A 15,231-nucleotide genomic window follows, 5' to 3' on the forward strand; every position below is an offset into this window, starting at 1 on the left:
TTCTCCACAGATTAATTTCATACTTTTTCTATCCAGTTAGCACATTGAAAAGGAAAACACCATCCCAGAACAAAGGTGTCAGGCACAGTAGCACAGATACACATCCTTGGCTGAAATACATAAAGACATTGCTCCTTCCATACCCTACAGTGCAACAGCTTCTGTCACATACTCAACGCTACAACAGCAGATACATTGAGATTTCTACATTATATTAAATATACACCAAGTTCCTGTCAATTTGCTGCTACCAACAACCATTCCCATGTTTCCTAGACAACTACTTTGTTTTCTACCTCTCCTCCCACTCTCCTTCAAATATTGTACTTTGACCTATTTCAGCTGATCCTGCTTCTCTAGTCTTTTCTCTCCCACGCTGAAGTTCAGGCTGTTTCATAAGCTTGTTAAGCACATTTTCATCATTTCCCTCCTGCCCCAAGTAGAAATTCTCTCTGTTATTTTTTGGCTGCTTCTAATTTCCCAGAGAATCATCCTGACATATCCTGCCACAGAGCTTAAATGCCAAAGCAACAGCAGCAGCATGAGCACTCAGCTTCAGAGCTCAGAAGGGTAGTGCCTCCTTAGGTGCATCAAAAATTAAAATCATACCAGATTACAGAATTGGAGAGGGAAGTTTTAAAGAAATTGTTATAAAAATTTCCTTTTCCTACTGTGAACCTGGGTTAAAACAGTGAAAAAGGCCAGCCCTTGGTGTTCGTGCAAATAAATTGCAGCACAATTTACCGTGCAGATAAATTGCAGCACTGAACACAAACAGTAGGAGGAAAAAGTTCTTCCCTCTCAACATACCTCTGTACCCCACGCGGAATCCCCAGCTTCTTGCCCAACAGTCTCTCGCTACAGCAGTCCACAAGTCTCTTGAGGGTGTACAGACACTCACGGAAGGTGGAAAAGAAGGGATAATGACTAAGGATGCACAGAGAAGTCAGAGTGCTGTTCCGAGAGCGATGGCTGCCTTTGGCCAGGCGCTTGCTGCGCGGGGATCGATTCACATCAGGGGTAGACTCTGCACTGGGGGCCTGCAGTGAGGAACCGCTCTCTGAACTCTCAGTGCCCCCTTCCTCCTGGGGTGCTGATGCATCCCCAGATTTAGGGGTCTTCTGTCCCTCTCGAGCTCGATGCCCGCCCGTGCCTTCCCCCTTCTCCTTGGGTACTCGCTTCTGGAAGGAGCGGTAGAAGTTGACGCAGATTCCATAGCGAGTGACCCCCGTGTCCTTGTCTGTGAGGGTGAACACGAAGGAAGTGTCATCGCGGAAGCTCATGCGCTTCTGCCGCACGCTCAGGCATCCTTCTGGCTGGCAGAAGAACACGACGTCGGGCGGGAGAGGAAAGTCTGCGTGGTCTTCCAGAGGGTAACGCCGCAGCAGCTCAGGAGTCTGAGCAACGCTGTCGCTGCTTGGGTGCCTACAAAGAAGCAAACAAAAAACCACATACATAGATGACCAATAATAAATGTTTTTGGGAACTTCCTACTCATGTGTCAGGAGCCTGTGGACTCAGCTTCATCTTTGTTCCCTCTCTTCCCTGCTGCCCATAGAAAGTGCAGCTTCTCAGTCACTAGCCACAAAGCTCACTCACGAGCACAAGGCAGAAAGGTTCAGAAAAGAAGTTTAAGTCTATACAGTCATTAGCAAGGAGCCTGTTCAAATCTGATTAAGAAAAGGCCTTCCAGGAATATGTTGTTCCCAGAAGAATACTGTATTGTCATGTTGCTCTGACTTTGACTTTCAAAATGAATTTAACTGCACAGGTCTCTGGGCAACACTTCAGTAGGAAACACATTGTCCCTCCCCAAATACACAGTCAGAGGAAAAGCTCCTAGATTTCAGCCATTTATGAACAAGATGAAAAATTAAATGAGAAATCCAGTATCATTCCTAACTGGAAAAGCAAGAATTTACAAGGAAAGAACTCAGATGAACAGTGGAAGGATATGGACCTCATCCCAAAACCGCTTTCATTAAAAAGTTCTAGCAACCACACAAACACACGTGTTTGATTTTCAGATTGGGATTTAAAGTGTAATTTATATAAAAACTGCATGGTAATATGCACAGCTGTTTACCACTGTGACTCACTAATCTTCAGACTACAAATCACTACAGAAACATGAAGACAGAAAGGCAATACTGTTGTTTCCTAATTTTCCACTAGATTCTTTCAAGATATTACACTTTTGCCTATTTCAAAACACAAATGACACTTGCTTTTCTAATGTAAGAGATGTGAAAAATTCAAACAAGTAGTAATAGAATGCTCACAATTTACAAAAGAAAATCATTGGTGTAAATAGCTCTGCTGACTAATTCTTCCAAACTAATATTTTATTTAAAACAAGTAAATATGCTTTCATAATAATATTGATAACAAGATTTATACTGCCTGTAAAGTTAGATAGTGAAATACTGTATGAAAAAAAGAGAAACACTAAAATGCTTTTATATGTTAATGGACACAACTAATGCATCATCTGCTGAAAAACAAATGTCAAATAATGCTGGTACTATTTAGAGAGTCCATTTGGCAGCAAATGGTCCAAAAAATGACATCAACAAAGGACGAGTGCATGTATCACCACTTCGTGCCTTTGCTGTAACATTAGCTACAAGGACAGAGTTTTCTCAGACACTGAGAAAGTTTGAACCCAACAGTTCCAAAAAGTATTGCTGTTTGTGCACAGTGGATAACAAGATGTCACAGTAAAGGCCACATGGAGCTCCTAAGGGCTTTGTAGGGGAGGCTGTTTCAGTCAGCTCCATCTTTCATCGTTGGCATTTGCCAAAGTGCCAAACAAGACAGCAGTAGCAGCCTAACCAGCACGGGCTGGCAAAAAGCAAGAGAACTGTAGGAGTCCAGAAGTGATAGTAGCAAATTTCTAAGTGAGAACATCAGACACTATAAGCTTCACTGGAGGAGGCAGCTAACATCTTTCTCCCTCCCCTTCTTAGCTGGTGACACACATATAGAAAATTTGGTTGTTTTTCTACAGAGAGTAAGAAGTATTAAACTATTACAGTATTCGATCCATAAAATGCAATAATAAAATAAATATTAGTCAGGATTATGTAATTTCCTCCACTCAGTCTATTTAAATATTGCATTCAAAGTATTCTGAAAAGAAAGCAAGAGGTACAGTAACAGGCTGATATACATGAACCACTGATATTTAGAAATGAAAGCAAAGTAGACTTTGGCATACAGCCGTTACATAGAATTTGCAGAAAGCTGCTGCATGAACTTTGAATAAGGAAAAAATAACATTTATTGAGTACCTTTATGTTTGACAAAGAGAACACATCAACCCTACATTTCATATGTGCTTTGAATAAATATGCATAACATTTTATCTGTTAATAAGACTTTAAAACCAGAAAGCATTCATGTCATTCCTGTGAGGATAAATAAGTATTAGAGGGAGAAACAGCCAAGTAAAGCAAGTTTCACTTTTTTTTAAACTGAGTTTTTAGACTACATTTCAAAAGCTGGAAAAGTAGTATTATTCTACTACTAGCACATTACTAGTAATAAAAGTAGTAGAAAACTTGTATTTTACTTGTATTAAGCTTTCAGTGTTTTCAATTTGTGAATCCCTCTGTCCTGGTGCCAGCAGAAGCAAAGTTCAGACACAAAGACTACCAGAGAGTGATAGTTAAATTAGCTTTTCTTAGTCAGCCTCTGCAGACCCTTGAAAGGAAGTCTAAGGACCACAAGTTAAAAACTCTGACTACACTAGTAACTTTCAAAAGTGTCCTGGCTCAAGTAGGTGCTCCCCTTAGGGGGGCATTCTGCACACATTTCAGACAGCACTTCCTGAGCATCAGGAAGGCTTCATCACTGGATGCAAGGCTATTTATCCCCACTCTACTGCCCAAGAAAAAGTTCTGCTGAGACTGTTTCACATTACCTGGCTCCAATGATCACAAGATAGTCAAGTAGCCGAGAGCAGATTTTCTTTTTCTGCACCATTGTCCTCGATGCCCCTCCCTATGTCATCTCAAGGAATTCCTGTTCATTGATCCAGTGCTCAGTTATCCCATCAGCCGTGATCGCTGCCCTGGGGAACAGAATCTGCTCGGAACAGTCTGCCAAGTCCAATCTATAACCAAGAAAAGCAAGAGTGTCAAAAGCACAACCAAGAATACTGAATACATACAAGCAACTTAATGACCTTAATTATATTATATTATATATATATTCCCAAAAAGCGTCAATGTTCAGTGCAGTCATGGTCATCCACAATCTCTATCTTCATGAGTATAAAAACACAACCATATGCCCACAAAAGCAGAGAGATGAAAAATACACAAAAAAGTACAAGAGTATCTCAAGAATTCATGGTTGGAGTCGATCATCTCGACTTCAACCATTAATTCTTTGGTTGAAGAAAGAATTCAATCAATTCATCTGAAATTCCAACAATCTTAGAGGTCCCTTCCAATGTAAATGATTCTATGATTCTGTTCTAAGGGAGAACACAAACCAACAAAGCTGCCTACCACTGGCAAAGAGCTACTCATTAAATGGTTTGTGTGCTGCTTAGGCAAATCCATAAGATCTCAAGAGTGCTTGGGAAGGGAGCTTCAAATGGCAAGACTGAAGGAAAAAAACCACAACCTGAATTTTAGCTGTGGGATAAACAGAACAACTAAAGAAGGGGTAACACCAGAAATCCAATTTGATAAAATGCATCCCACCATCCCAAACCTGCAAATGGCTGTCAGCAGCACAATTCCCAAAGACTATGAGCTCTAACACCTTTTCTGGGCAGATACAGAACTGCAGTTCTACAGAATTGCAGTTTACAATAGCAAAAGTGCACCTTGTAAAGCATACTGGGTTTTTCACTTACTTCATTCAGTTCCATTTATCTTGTTTAACTTCACTCCTTACTCTTTATACCCATGCCCCCTGCAGCAAATTTCTCTGAGTACTTTATGATAGAAAGATCCTCTTGGTAAAACTGAGATTATACTGCAGCATTACTACTTGTCAATAATTATGCTTAATAGATATCCAGAAAATAATTCTTCCCAATCCCACTATTCATAGTTCACAGAATTCATGAAAAACAGGGAGAAAAAAAAGTTTTAAAAAGGAATACAGTTCCACGTTACAGTGTTCCCTACAGTGTTTGAAACCAACCTGAAAACAGAAACTTCCTTAAATTTAAAGGTCTCAGAAACTCTTAAAATCGGAGATGTTTAGAGTATTCTAGAAGTTTACTGAGTATTCCAATGGATTTTTTAATAAGACTTATTTTATATTTAAAAAATGAATGTATTGCTTTCTGGGACATAGTCAGAATAAAGTTTCCATTTCAGTTCATGTCTACATCCTAAGGCAGGAAGTTAACACATCACATACACAGCAGGGAAATTTTACTCATTAGCTCTCTAAACAGCACTAAGAACACAAAAACATTACAACAGTAAGAACAAAAAAGTACATTTGCAATATATAAAAAAGGAAAATTGTACTAGTCAGTAGGTACTATTAAAGAAGTAATAAACTGAAAGAAACTTAAAGCCTCACACATAAAAAATCCCACATGAAACTGTGGCAGGTTTTTAGTAGATCCTCAACTACAGTTACTGTAGAGTCATAAGTAACAGCAGTATGAATTATCTTCTCTGAGCAGCAATATTGTTGTAAATTATCTTCTCTGAACAACAGAGAAAATACAGACACAGGAAGCAAAGTTTCTGTTTCTACATTTTAATGACATTATTGAAAACATTGTAGAATCTGTCCTAGAAAAGCCCTTGATCCTTGATATTCTGCAAATATCTTGGCACAGAAAAACTCAAAAGGAACAAGATAAAGTTGGAATATCAAGTGGTCCTTTTTGTCTCCATCTACTTTATCTGTTTTCTTTCCAAATGGATTTCCCCAGAACTCTTTAAAGAACAAAATGCTCAGTCACAGACAGGGAATAGCAAGAAGTCATCCCAATGCAACCTAGAAGTATGACTTCCAGGCAATTCTGCTACTTAGTGGTAATAAAAGATGTTTTTCCTCAAAACCGGAAGCTACCCAACCCCACAGTGAAGGTGGAGAAAACACATTGAGTTTGTCTTATGACTGTAATTTCCTTCACATATTTCCCGCAGCGCTGCAAAGGAGTTAGCAAGGTCTTAGAAATAATGAAATTTCAAGAATACCTGAGCATACAAGAACAAAGAATATATGCAGGGCTTACAATATCCCTGGAAAGGCTGAAGCTACAACACACTAACATCAGACACTGAAGTTTCTGTCCATTTCTTTAAAAAAGATCTGAGCACTTTCTGTGATTTCTGCTTTCTATTGCAACACAAGCTCCAGGGGGACCAGACTGATGCAGATGTTGTGCCAGGACTTCCAGAGCCACCTTTATTGATTTACTGTACTTAACAAAACAACAGTTACAGTCAGACATAAGAGGACAAAAGCTCTTTTTGGGAAGATGATTTAGTGTTGGATTGGAGCAAGAGGTAGAAGAACTAGAACCAAGTGTAGGTTTTTTGCCTTCCTCTACTCAGTCTCTGGCTTCTTCAGAGATCTAGCAATGGCTGATAACAGCACTTAGAAGAGTATTGCACCACCATTTGTTGGAACTCATCTTCCTACTCCTGCTTGGAATCAGACACCACAGTTGATCTGTATAAGGCAACACAAACGGGCATCCCAGTCCTGCCTCCCCCTGCCTATCTATCTGCCAAAAGCTTCCTTTCAGGCCAGTATCATTCTGTTCCCTGTGCTGGCAGAAGAGTTTGTGCAGCTACAGGGCAAAACAGACAGTAGAATTGATACAGACTAAACCTAACACCCTCCCTTCTTCTCCCTTGCTGCTTTTGTTTTTACAAGGTTATTTTTCTTTTACTTGGTTCACCACGTGGCCCCACAAATGCTTGTGCAGGCACAAAGAAAAGGTAGGAGAAAGCAGTTAATGGAACCTGGAAGACTTGACTGAACTCAGTGTGATCACAGAACTACAGACAGCACCTCTACAGGCAATACAGAGGTAGTTTCTTTTTAAGATATTTCCTATCATCCTTCCAATCATCCTCCTCGATTTTAGAGACTAAGTACATTAGGACAGAAATAGATCAAACGACCAAGAGATACTTCATTTTTTCCTCTTTCATGTTGGAATTTGGACCTGAACCAAGAGATTATCTTGACTCTGAGATGGTTGATATGTCAAAACCTCTTCTCTCTCTCAAACTGCTTCAACTTTACATTGCTTTCTCTGAAAAGGCCTTGTGCAGTGTCTTTTCTCTTTGCAAACATATTGGAACCAGCCTTTTGAAGGCTGAATCCTCAAGCAGTATTTGAGAAGAGACTTCTTATTATTTCAACTCTAGAAAAGAATTAAAATAGAGAAGGGAAGGCCGACCACAGAAAAAATACTGCACCAACAGATCATGTCTCAGACAACACCAAAATTGAAATAAGCACTTATATGGCTGGTGAAGGGGTTGGTAAGAACTAACACTACCCACGCACTGCAGCAGCTGTCAGCAATACTCACTAATAAAAGTTGGCACCGTAGCCTAGGCACACAGACAGAAGACAAGAACCAGCACAAAACCACGGCTTACCAGTAACTCAAGACACAAAAAAAGTGTTCAAAACAACAAACACTTCTATTATTGGCATTACTCTGCATTTCAAAATTCCCCAAACACCCACATTTTAGGTTGTAGCACAACTTCTTAGAGGACAATCTGCATGGTATTCTGCAATTTAAAGTCCTCCCAGAAATAAAAGCCTATATAAACAAACACACACACTCATGAAAAGCACCACAGCACACAATAGATAGGGCAGCATGAAAGAGCCACAGCAGACTTTCTATCAGTTTGGAGTCATCTGTGTCAGAGCCATGCCCTGCATTAGCCTCAAGTTGAATTGGGACTAATGAGTTGTGCAGTTATCCAATTTCATCTATCCCTTGGAGTTCTCAATCTTTGTCAAGAGTCTTCTCATTCGAGACACAAATCTAGAGGAACAAAGCAATTTAGTCTAAGAATAACTTCAATACAACAAACTGTTAACACAACTAGTGTCACTGTATGGGGTCTGGCTGAGATGGAAGTCATTTTCCCCACAGCAGCCCTCCCAGTGATGTGCTGCGTACTGGTAACTGGAAAGATGTTGATAACACATCTGTGTTTTGGCTACTGCTGAGAAGTGCTGGCACAGCATCAAGGCTGTCTCTCCAACATCTTCCCCCCAGCAGTGCTGGGGAGTATGCAAAGTCTTGGGAGGGGACATAGGCAGGACTGCTGACCCCAACTGACCAGAAAGACATCCCAGGTGACATCTGCTCAGGAAAAAAACTAAGAGAGAGGAGAAAGGCAGAGAATCCATTATTTAAAACATTTATAATCTGGAGCAACCACTAAGCCTACTAAAGCTGGACAGCACTTGCTTCTGGGAAGTGGATAATAAAATTTCTTGGGCTTCTTTGCTTCCATGAATGCAATCTTTGTTTTATTAAACTGCCTTTACTTTTACCCATAAGGTAAAAGGGTTTTTCCATCTTATTTCCTTCTCCCTGTTCTGCTGAGGAGGGGTGTGATAGAGTGGCTTGGTGGACAAGTGGCATCCAGCCAAGGACAACCCACCACACTCACCTGCAGCTGTTTTCCTCACACAGAAGCTCCCAGCTTTCATGGGCCAGGCTCACACTGAACTGCATACCTGGCAGGTGTTTACATCATTGCTTAAAAAACGGTTTGAAGACAACAGATTAATTTCCAACAGGAAGGTGCTAAGCCCTGCTTTCCCTACAACTCTTCCATGCTTTAAGATGGGACCAGAAAGGCTTCTCCTTTCATTATCTGCAGCTTTTACCCGGAAAAAGGATCATACTGCACAGTTCACCAGTGCATGGATACCTTTAGAATTTAAATCAGCATCATACAATTCAATTTGCACACTGACTGAATAATGAGCATACATGGGGCATTACTTTGTAAGAGAAAAAAGAGGAAATCCCTACAACTCTTCCATGCTTTAAGATGGGACCAGAAAGGCTTCTCCTTTCATTATCTGCAGCTTTTACCCGGAAAAAGGATCATACTGCACAGTTCACCAGTGCATGGATACCTTTAGAATTTAAATCAGCATCATACAATTCAATTTGCACACTGACTGAATAATGAGCATACATGGGGCATTACTTTGTAAGAGAAAAAAGAGGAAATTGTGAAGGAGACAGATCAAATTATAGGACAGAAGCCACATAAATTACGGTTCACTGAAATTTCACCTTGTGAAAAACCAGATTTCCAGTCATACCCAAACAAAACTAAATTTTTAATTTCCTTGGAACATCCTGAATTTCTATTTACTCTCAGCCAAGACAGCCTGTACTGAGTTCAGCTCTAAGAGCCACTATGCCTGACCTTAGTGCATTGTTTTCTGTGAACTCAAGTCTCACCAATTGAACTAATCTGAGAGCTGAAACAAACACAAACAGGGCCAGTAATTTCAATGCCCACCTTTGGGTTGATTTATGTTTCTTTTTCTCACATCCCACACCTTGACCTATCTGCTAAGCTATGAGAAATAGGTGTGAGTAGCTCAGGGCCAGCCTCACCTGTGTGGGCAGGAACTCCATTTAACTCACTGCTGAACTGGAAACAACATGGTTTGGAGCCCAGTATGAACTGCTCATGGTAGCTTTGTCTTTAGACATTTTAATAATCTTTATGGAATCTTTACCACTGAAATTGTGGTTACTTGTTCTTCCAAGTATGTTTCAAATGATGCCAGACATCTCTGGTATAGAACATTCTATTTTTGCTTCTACTAAACTTTTAAAGAAGCAAACAGGCAGTATTCTTTTCACACGAGCCATTTTTCACTTCCTCTGCTTAACAACTATATAAAACACTGCAAATAGTTTGATACTTTAAAATATGCAACATTCTAGGAAGCTCATTATTGCTATTACCCAGATACTACAGAGTTTCTGCTAACACAAGAAACAGACAACAACAGAGATGAGAACAATTCCCCTTCTCCAGAATCTGACAGAACATGGAACAATTTCTAAAATCTGACCTGGATGGACTTGCTATACTGGTGCAGCTGCTTTGTGAGTTACCATGCACCTTGGCAAGGCAGCAGTGCATGCCAAAACTGTGACTCCTAAGAAGATACTTGCACTCTGAAGATGGGGAAAGAACATTTTCAAAGAATTGCAAGCATACCTAAATAGACAATGACATATTTATCTAGTATGGCTGATCTATAACATAGGTGTGGTTCTGCAAAATACCATGGGGATAGTTCCAAGCATAAGAAATCACCCAGTAGAGAACAGGACTGCAGGCAAATTCTAAAAACATCCGCCCTGGAGCACAGGCATCACTTCAATCTTACTGATTGAAGTTGCTTCAATCAGGTAAAACAGCAGATGCACCTAAACTATTTCCACTTTGCATCTATCAATAAATCTTGAGGGAAAGGACAGAATAAACCAGATAAAAGAAAATTAAAGAATGAATGGGGAAAACAGGTTTTGGCAATAAAAGTAGACTTATTTTGAAGGCCTTCTCAATAATCACAATAATTAAAAGATTTCTTCCTTTCCTACTAAGTAATATTATCTCTTTGCCTTCTGAAAACAGAACTGACACAGCCCAGCATCTTGAGCTTCCACATTAGTTGTCGAGAGCGAAATGGAAGTAGCATGGGCAGGGGTGCTGACAGATAGACTGAAAATGACCAGAATTACTCCACAAACAGAAGTATCATGGCACAGATGGGAACCTTTTTGCAGTATCATGGAGTGAAGCTGGACTGATTCAGGTTCCCGGTTGCTATAGTGACAGATTTCCCCATCCTTGCCATATGTCAGCCTTTCAGTGTTGCTTCCTCCCTCCTCCCTGCTTCAGCCAAAAGCTTGGCTAAAGCAGCCTGCTGTACATGCAAGATCACGCAGTCACCACACATGCACATGCTGTGAGAACAGCCCCACAGGTAATCTGATTCAGATCAATCACCATAGCAACCCAATCTTTTAGTCCCTAGATTTCAGCCTGTCGGGTATATTTATAGAGCAGCTGCAGTGCTCCACCCCCTCTGCTCCACTACCAAAGCTCCCAGCACTGCCCACACTACCAACAAGCTTCACCCAGACACAAGGACTGCCTGGAGTCAGCGCAGAAACAGAGCCCTCCTGGCACCTGCAGGCCCCAGGCCAGATGACAGCACAGTATCTGCAACATGCTAAACGCCTCCCAGTCCATGAGCTGCCATATCCACCAGTACTACAAATATCAGGAGGCATTCTTGCCCATGGAAAGCTGAGTTGGCAAGCACAGCTGACAAAATCCGCTCACCCAGGTACCCACAGGATGCTTCCACAAACATGCAGTGCAGGCACAAAAAGAACATGCAGAGTGTGCTTACACAAACACACAATCCTAACAGGAATTTGCAGGCAGCAGCAAAGGAGAGGTTCCAGCAGCACAAGCCCCACAGAGCCACAGCTGCACCCACCAGTAGTACCTGAAAGCCATGAAGAAAAATCAAGACCAGGGCTTGAATGAGCAACAAGAGATCAGCATGTGAGGAAGAACAGTATGCAAATACTGCTATCTATTTTACTCCATTACACTCTTGGGGAAAACCATCAACAAAAACCCAATACAGGAAAAGCACACCCTTTTATAGTACTCTACTTCCTAATAGGAAGGAGATGACAGATTTTAGCCTCAGCCACAGAACATTTCACACGCTTCAATTTAGGTTAAAGACCTTATTCTCCTCCCCTCCTTTACTGTGTGAAACAGCTCTCTTGTGATCCTTCCTGGGCAGGATCATTGTGCAGGGCACCATTCACTATAGAATCATAGGACAAATTCTGGCATAAAAACCCTCTCCCAATCTGGCCAGTTCTTCTGCTCTACACTGTTTGAATTTAAATTCATCTCTTATTCAAAAATCATCTCCAGAAATTCGCATGAGACAACAGTAACACAAGGCCAACTCTTTTGAAGTCTGTCCTTTTTTGCCCCTCCCTGTGAAACTACACCATCACAAAATCCAAGAGCCTTCTCATTTTCTCTACCTCATCAGCTTTTCACTGATCCTCAAATCTGTACTTGAACATTTTGCAAGGAGTAGGGGTGGGAGGAAGGAAGGGTAAACCAAAGCCCACACAATGCCCCCCAAGCCCAATGAGCCTCACACCACCTGCAACCACTACAGCATTACATTTTTTTCCAAACCAGAACTGCTTTTGGCATGAGCTTTGAGCTGAGAAACGCTGGTGCTGCTTCTGAGTGCAGCCCAGACCCCAGCACCCACAAGATGCTTCCATTCCCAGCCCTCTGCTGGGAATTTGAGCAGTAGGCCACAGTTCCCATAATGCAGGCACCAGAAGGTTTTTTTTCAAAAACCAAATAGTGTAAATGTACAGCCATAAAAAAATTAACAAGAAAACAACAAAGCATGTGACATTTGAGAGAACTGCTGGATGCAGCTGCAACTGCTAAATTATTCAGTGCTTTCCCTTGCCATGGCGCCTCCCCCAGCCACAGTGAGCAGCTCTGGGCCAGGAGACATCACTCATGGCATCACCACCACCAGATACAGGCACATTCAACTCTTTCCTGGAAATCGGTCACACAGACAAATGGGATCCCAACAATAAATTACAGCCATTTGTAAGACAGAGGAGGGGCAATGCTCACAACCAGTGTGGAAACACTGAAACATTGTTCAGGATAATGTGAACCAGAAAATAAAGTACTCTAAATAATCCAGTCATTTGGCTATTGTTAAAACCTCAGAACTCAGAGCCCCCCATTTGTTTTGCCTTGTGTATTAGAAGCACTCAGCCTGTCTCCCCTGCTTGTTATTCCTTCCCTCTACACACCTTCCCCTTCTCTTCATCAACATTGTGGGAGATCAGAAATTCCTACTCTCAAACCAATCCTACTATTAATTTTGGTGATAAATCATAGTACCAGCTGGTCAAAACTCAAAGGAAATAAAAGAGACAAGCCCATTTTCTCTCTACAAGAGCTCTGGGGTGTGAGAAGCGTGCGTTTGGCAGACTCACCCACACGTAAACATCGGGGGAAGCAAGCTCAGAGTGAAGAAGGGACAGGAACCGCCTCAAGCAACTGTTGGAGCCAGCAAACGACAGAGCAAGGGCTCCCGAGAGGACCTTCTGGACACTGGCAGTGGCAGTCACCACAGCAAAGGAAGGAGGGAAAACACCACCCTGCTGGGCATGTCTTAAGACTACTAACAAGAGAGAAGGGAGAAACCAGGTGGCCTGGGGGACAGGAGCACTGTGCCCAGCTCGTGGCTCCAGCAGAGCAGTTTAACTGCTTATCAAGAGCAAACAGACACGGCAGCAGAGCTGCTCAGCGTTTGTGGCTGCAGCAAATTTTGGTGGGTACTGGTTTTGATTCGTAATCATCTTTTGATTCTTAATTATCACAAAAAGCACTCCTCTCCTCCTGCTAGCTGATGACAGCGAAACAGGCAGAGGCATAACTCCTCATCTCCTGTCACCAGGGCCTTTCCAGAGCAAGGACAAGACACCCAGGCAAGAAGAGATCCAGGGAAGCTGATGTCAAAGCTACAGGCAAGAAGGTGATCAAAACTTTTACACTGATATTGGCAAATTCAGTCAGAATATAATGGGAAGAAGGACACAACCAGGGCAATGATTTTGCAGATGTGACAAAGTAACAGGATATGAAATAAAAGGCTGCTCTGCTCAAAAGATAACATGCAGTTCCTGGAGGTCATCAGATAACAAATTTGACAGTAATGTATCTTTGTCCCTCCTACAAAAAAGCAAATGTTAATTCCCTGATTGCCACAACTGTTCAGAGATTAGCTACAAACAAAACAAAAAGGCGGTATCTGACAAACATTACTGGATACATCAAAGGCAACATGATGACCAGCTCTGTTTTGAGGAATGCTGCTGCTTTGAAATAATGAAGGCAGTAGAAGAAAGAGAAAACCAAAAAACCTTGTTCCTTGCTGCTACTCTGATACATTATTTCTCACAGCAACCCAGAAGCACAAGTCTCTCATTAACCTGCAGTGTCTGGCATCACAGCATGAGAACTGCCTCAGTTTAGGCAATTCAGGCATATGCAAGCAGTACTTCTCATTTTTAAATCCCTGCAAGGGTCCTGCTAGTAGCAGTGATCTAAAGTGAACGCAATCTCTCAGTGGTCTGGGCACCAACAGGCACAACCTCCCCAACTGGGAGTTCCCCAGTGTAAAGATACTTCAGAGCTCCTGGCAGTACCTAGGTCAGTTCTTCAGTTTGCCTGACTGGGGTTTCAGCTGGTTATTCTAGTTCCAAGACAGAAATCAGGAGCAGGTTTGTCAATAATCAAGAGTAATTTCCATGTTGCTTTGACAGGTTTAAGGATATACAGTGACAGAGAATCTAGCTGCTCTAAAATTATTTTCCAGCTCAAAAAACAGAGCAAAGACCAGCTGAATTATACAGGTTCAGCCTCAGAGAGTGAGCAGTGGGTCGATGGAAGTTTTTCATAGCTCTCAAGGGAGAGAAGGAAAAGCAGCAAAGCGTTCTGTCCTCAAAAGAAATATCACAATTATTCCACACATTATCCCACTAAAATACATTCCTATCTAATTGATGCCTCATGATGATCATTTTTATTTCACTTTGTTTCTTCTTAGGTCACTGACAATGCTTTCACTTCACGAAAATTCATAGCTTTAAACTGGGGACATGATATTTATCTTGCATATTAAAATCTTTCGTTCTTTTTTAGTAAATCCTTTCCTCATTACTGCAAATTCCTAATCAGAAGCTGTATCTGTACTTTCTACCAGTGCACTGAATAACTACGTCAACTGCCTGGAAATTTAATGCAGTGTATCTTAAATGCAGGCACAACAGGGCCAAAGGACATTGCAGGAATTCATCTGGGTTGGAACATATGCATTGCCTGTCTCCAATTCCTTCCTAATGGAAAGTAAGTGAACCATTCACCTCTGCACTAAGCTTTAACATAAAAGTATCAATTACCATCTTGTGAGTATGATGGCAAATCCAGCTAAAAAATGACAGCGTGAAATGACAGGGAAGACACAGTATTTTACACCATTTGTTATCCCCTCTCACTTACTAAATCTCTACCAATTCCCTCCCCAAAAAATAGAAAGCCATTCTCCACACAAATGCATCTGGAAAGGAGTATCAGA

At 41.5% G+C, this 15,231-nt stretch overlaps 1 protein-coding gene across 10 annotated transcripts in view; it reads right to left on the reverse strand.

Annotated features, from left to right (window-relative positions):
* MADD (MAP kinase activating death domain) overlaps positions 1-15,231 on the reverse strand; it is a 68,484-nt gene that overhangs the window by 50,702 nt on the left and 2,551 nt on the right. For all 10 annotated transcript variants that reach the window (XM_059849355.1, XM_059849353.1, XM_059849356.1 and 7 more), the window contains exons 2-3: positions 3,926-4,117; positions 811-1,425 (exon numbers count right to left, since the gene is read on the reverse strand). In XM_059849355.1, the coding sequence (XP_059705338.1) occupies positions 811-1,425; positions 3,926-3,987 (677 nt within the window). In that variant the 5' untranslated portion in view covers positions 3,988-4,117. The remainder of the gene's footprint in view (positions 1-810; positions 1,426-3,925; positions 4,118-15,231) is intronic.

This window comes from Haemorhous mexicanus, chromosome 6 (assembly GCF_027477595.1).
Source record: "Haemorhous mexicanus isolate bHaeMex1 chromosome 6, bHaeMex1.pri, whole genome shotgun sequence".
NCBI classification, from domain to species: domain Eukaryota; kingdom Metazoa; phylum Chordata; class Aves; order Passeriformes; family Fringillidae; genus Haemorhous; species Haemorhous mexicanus.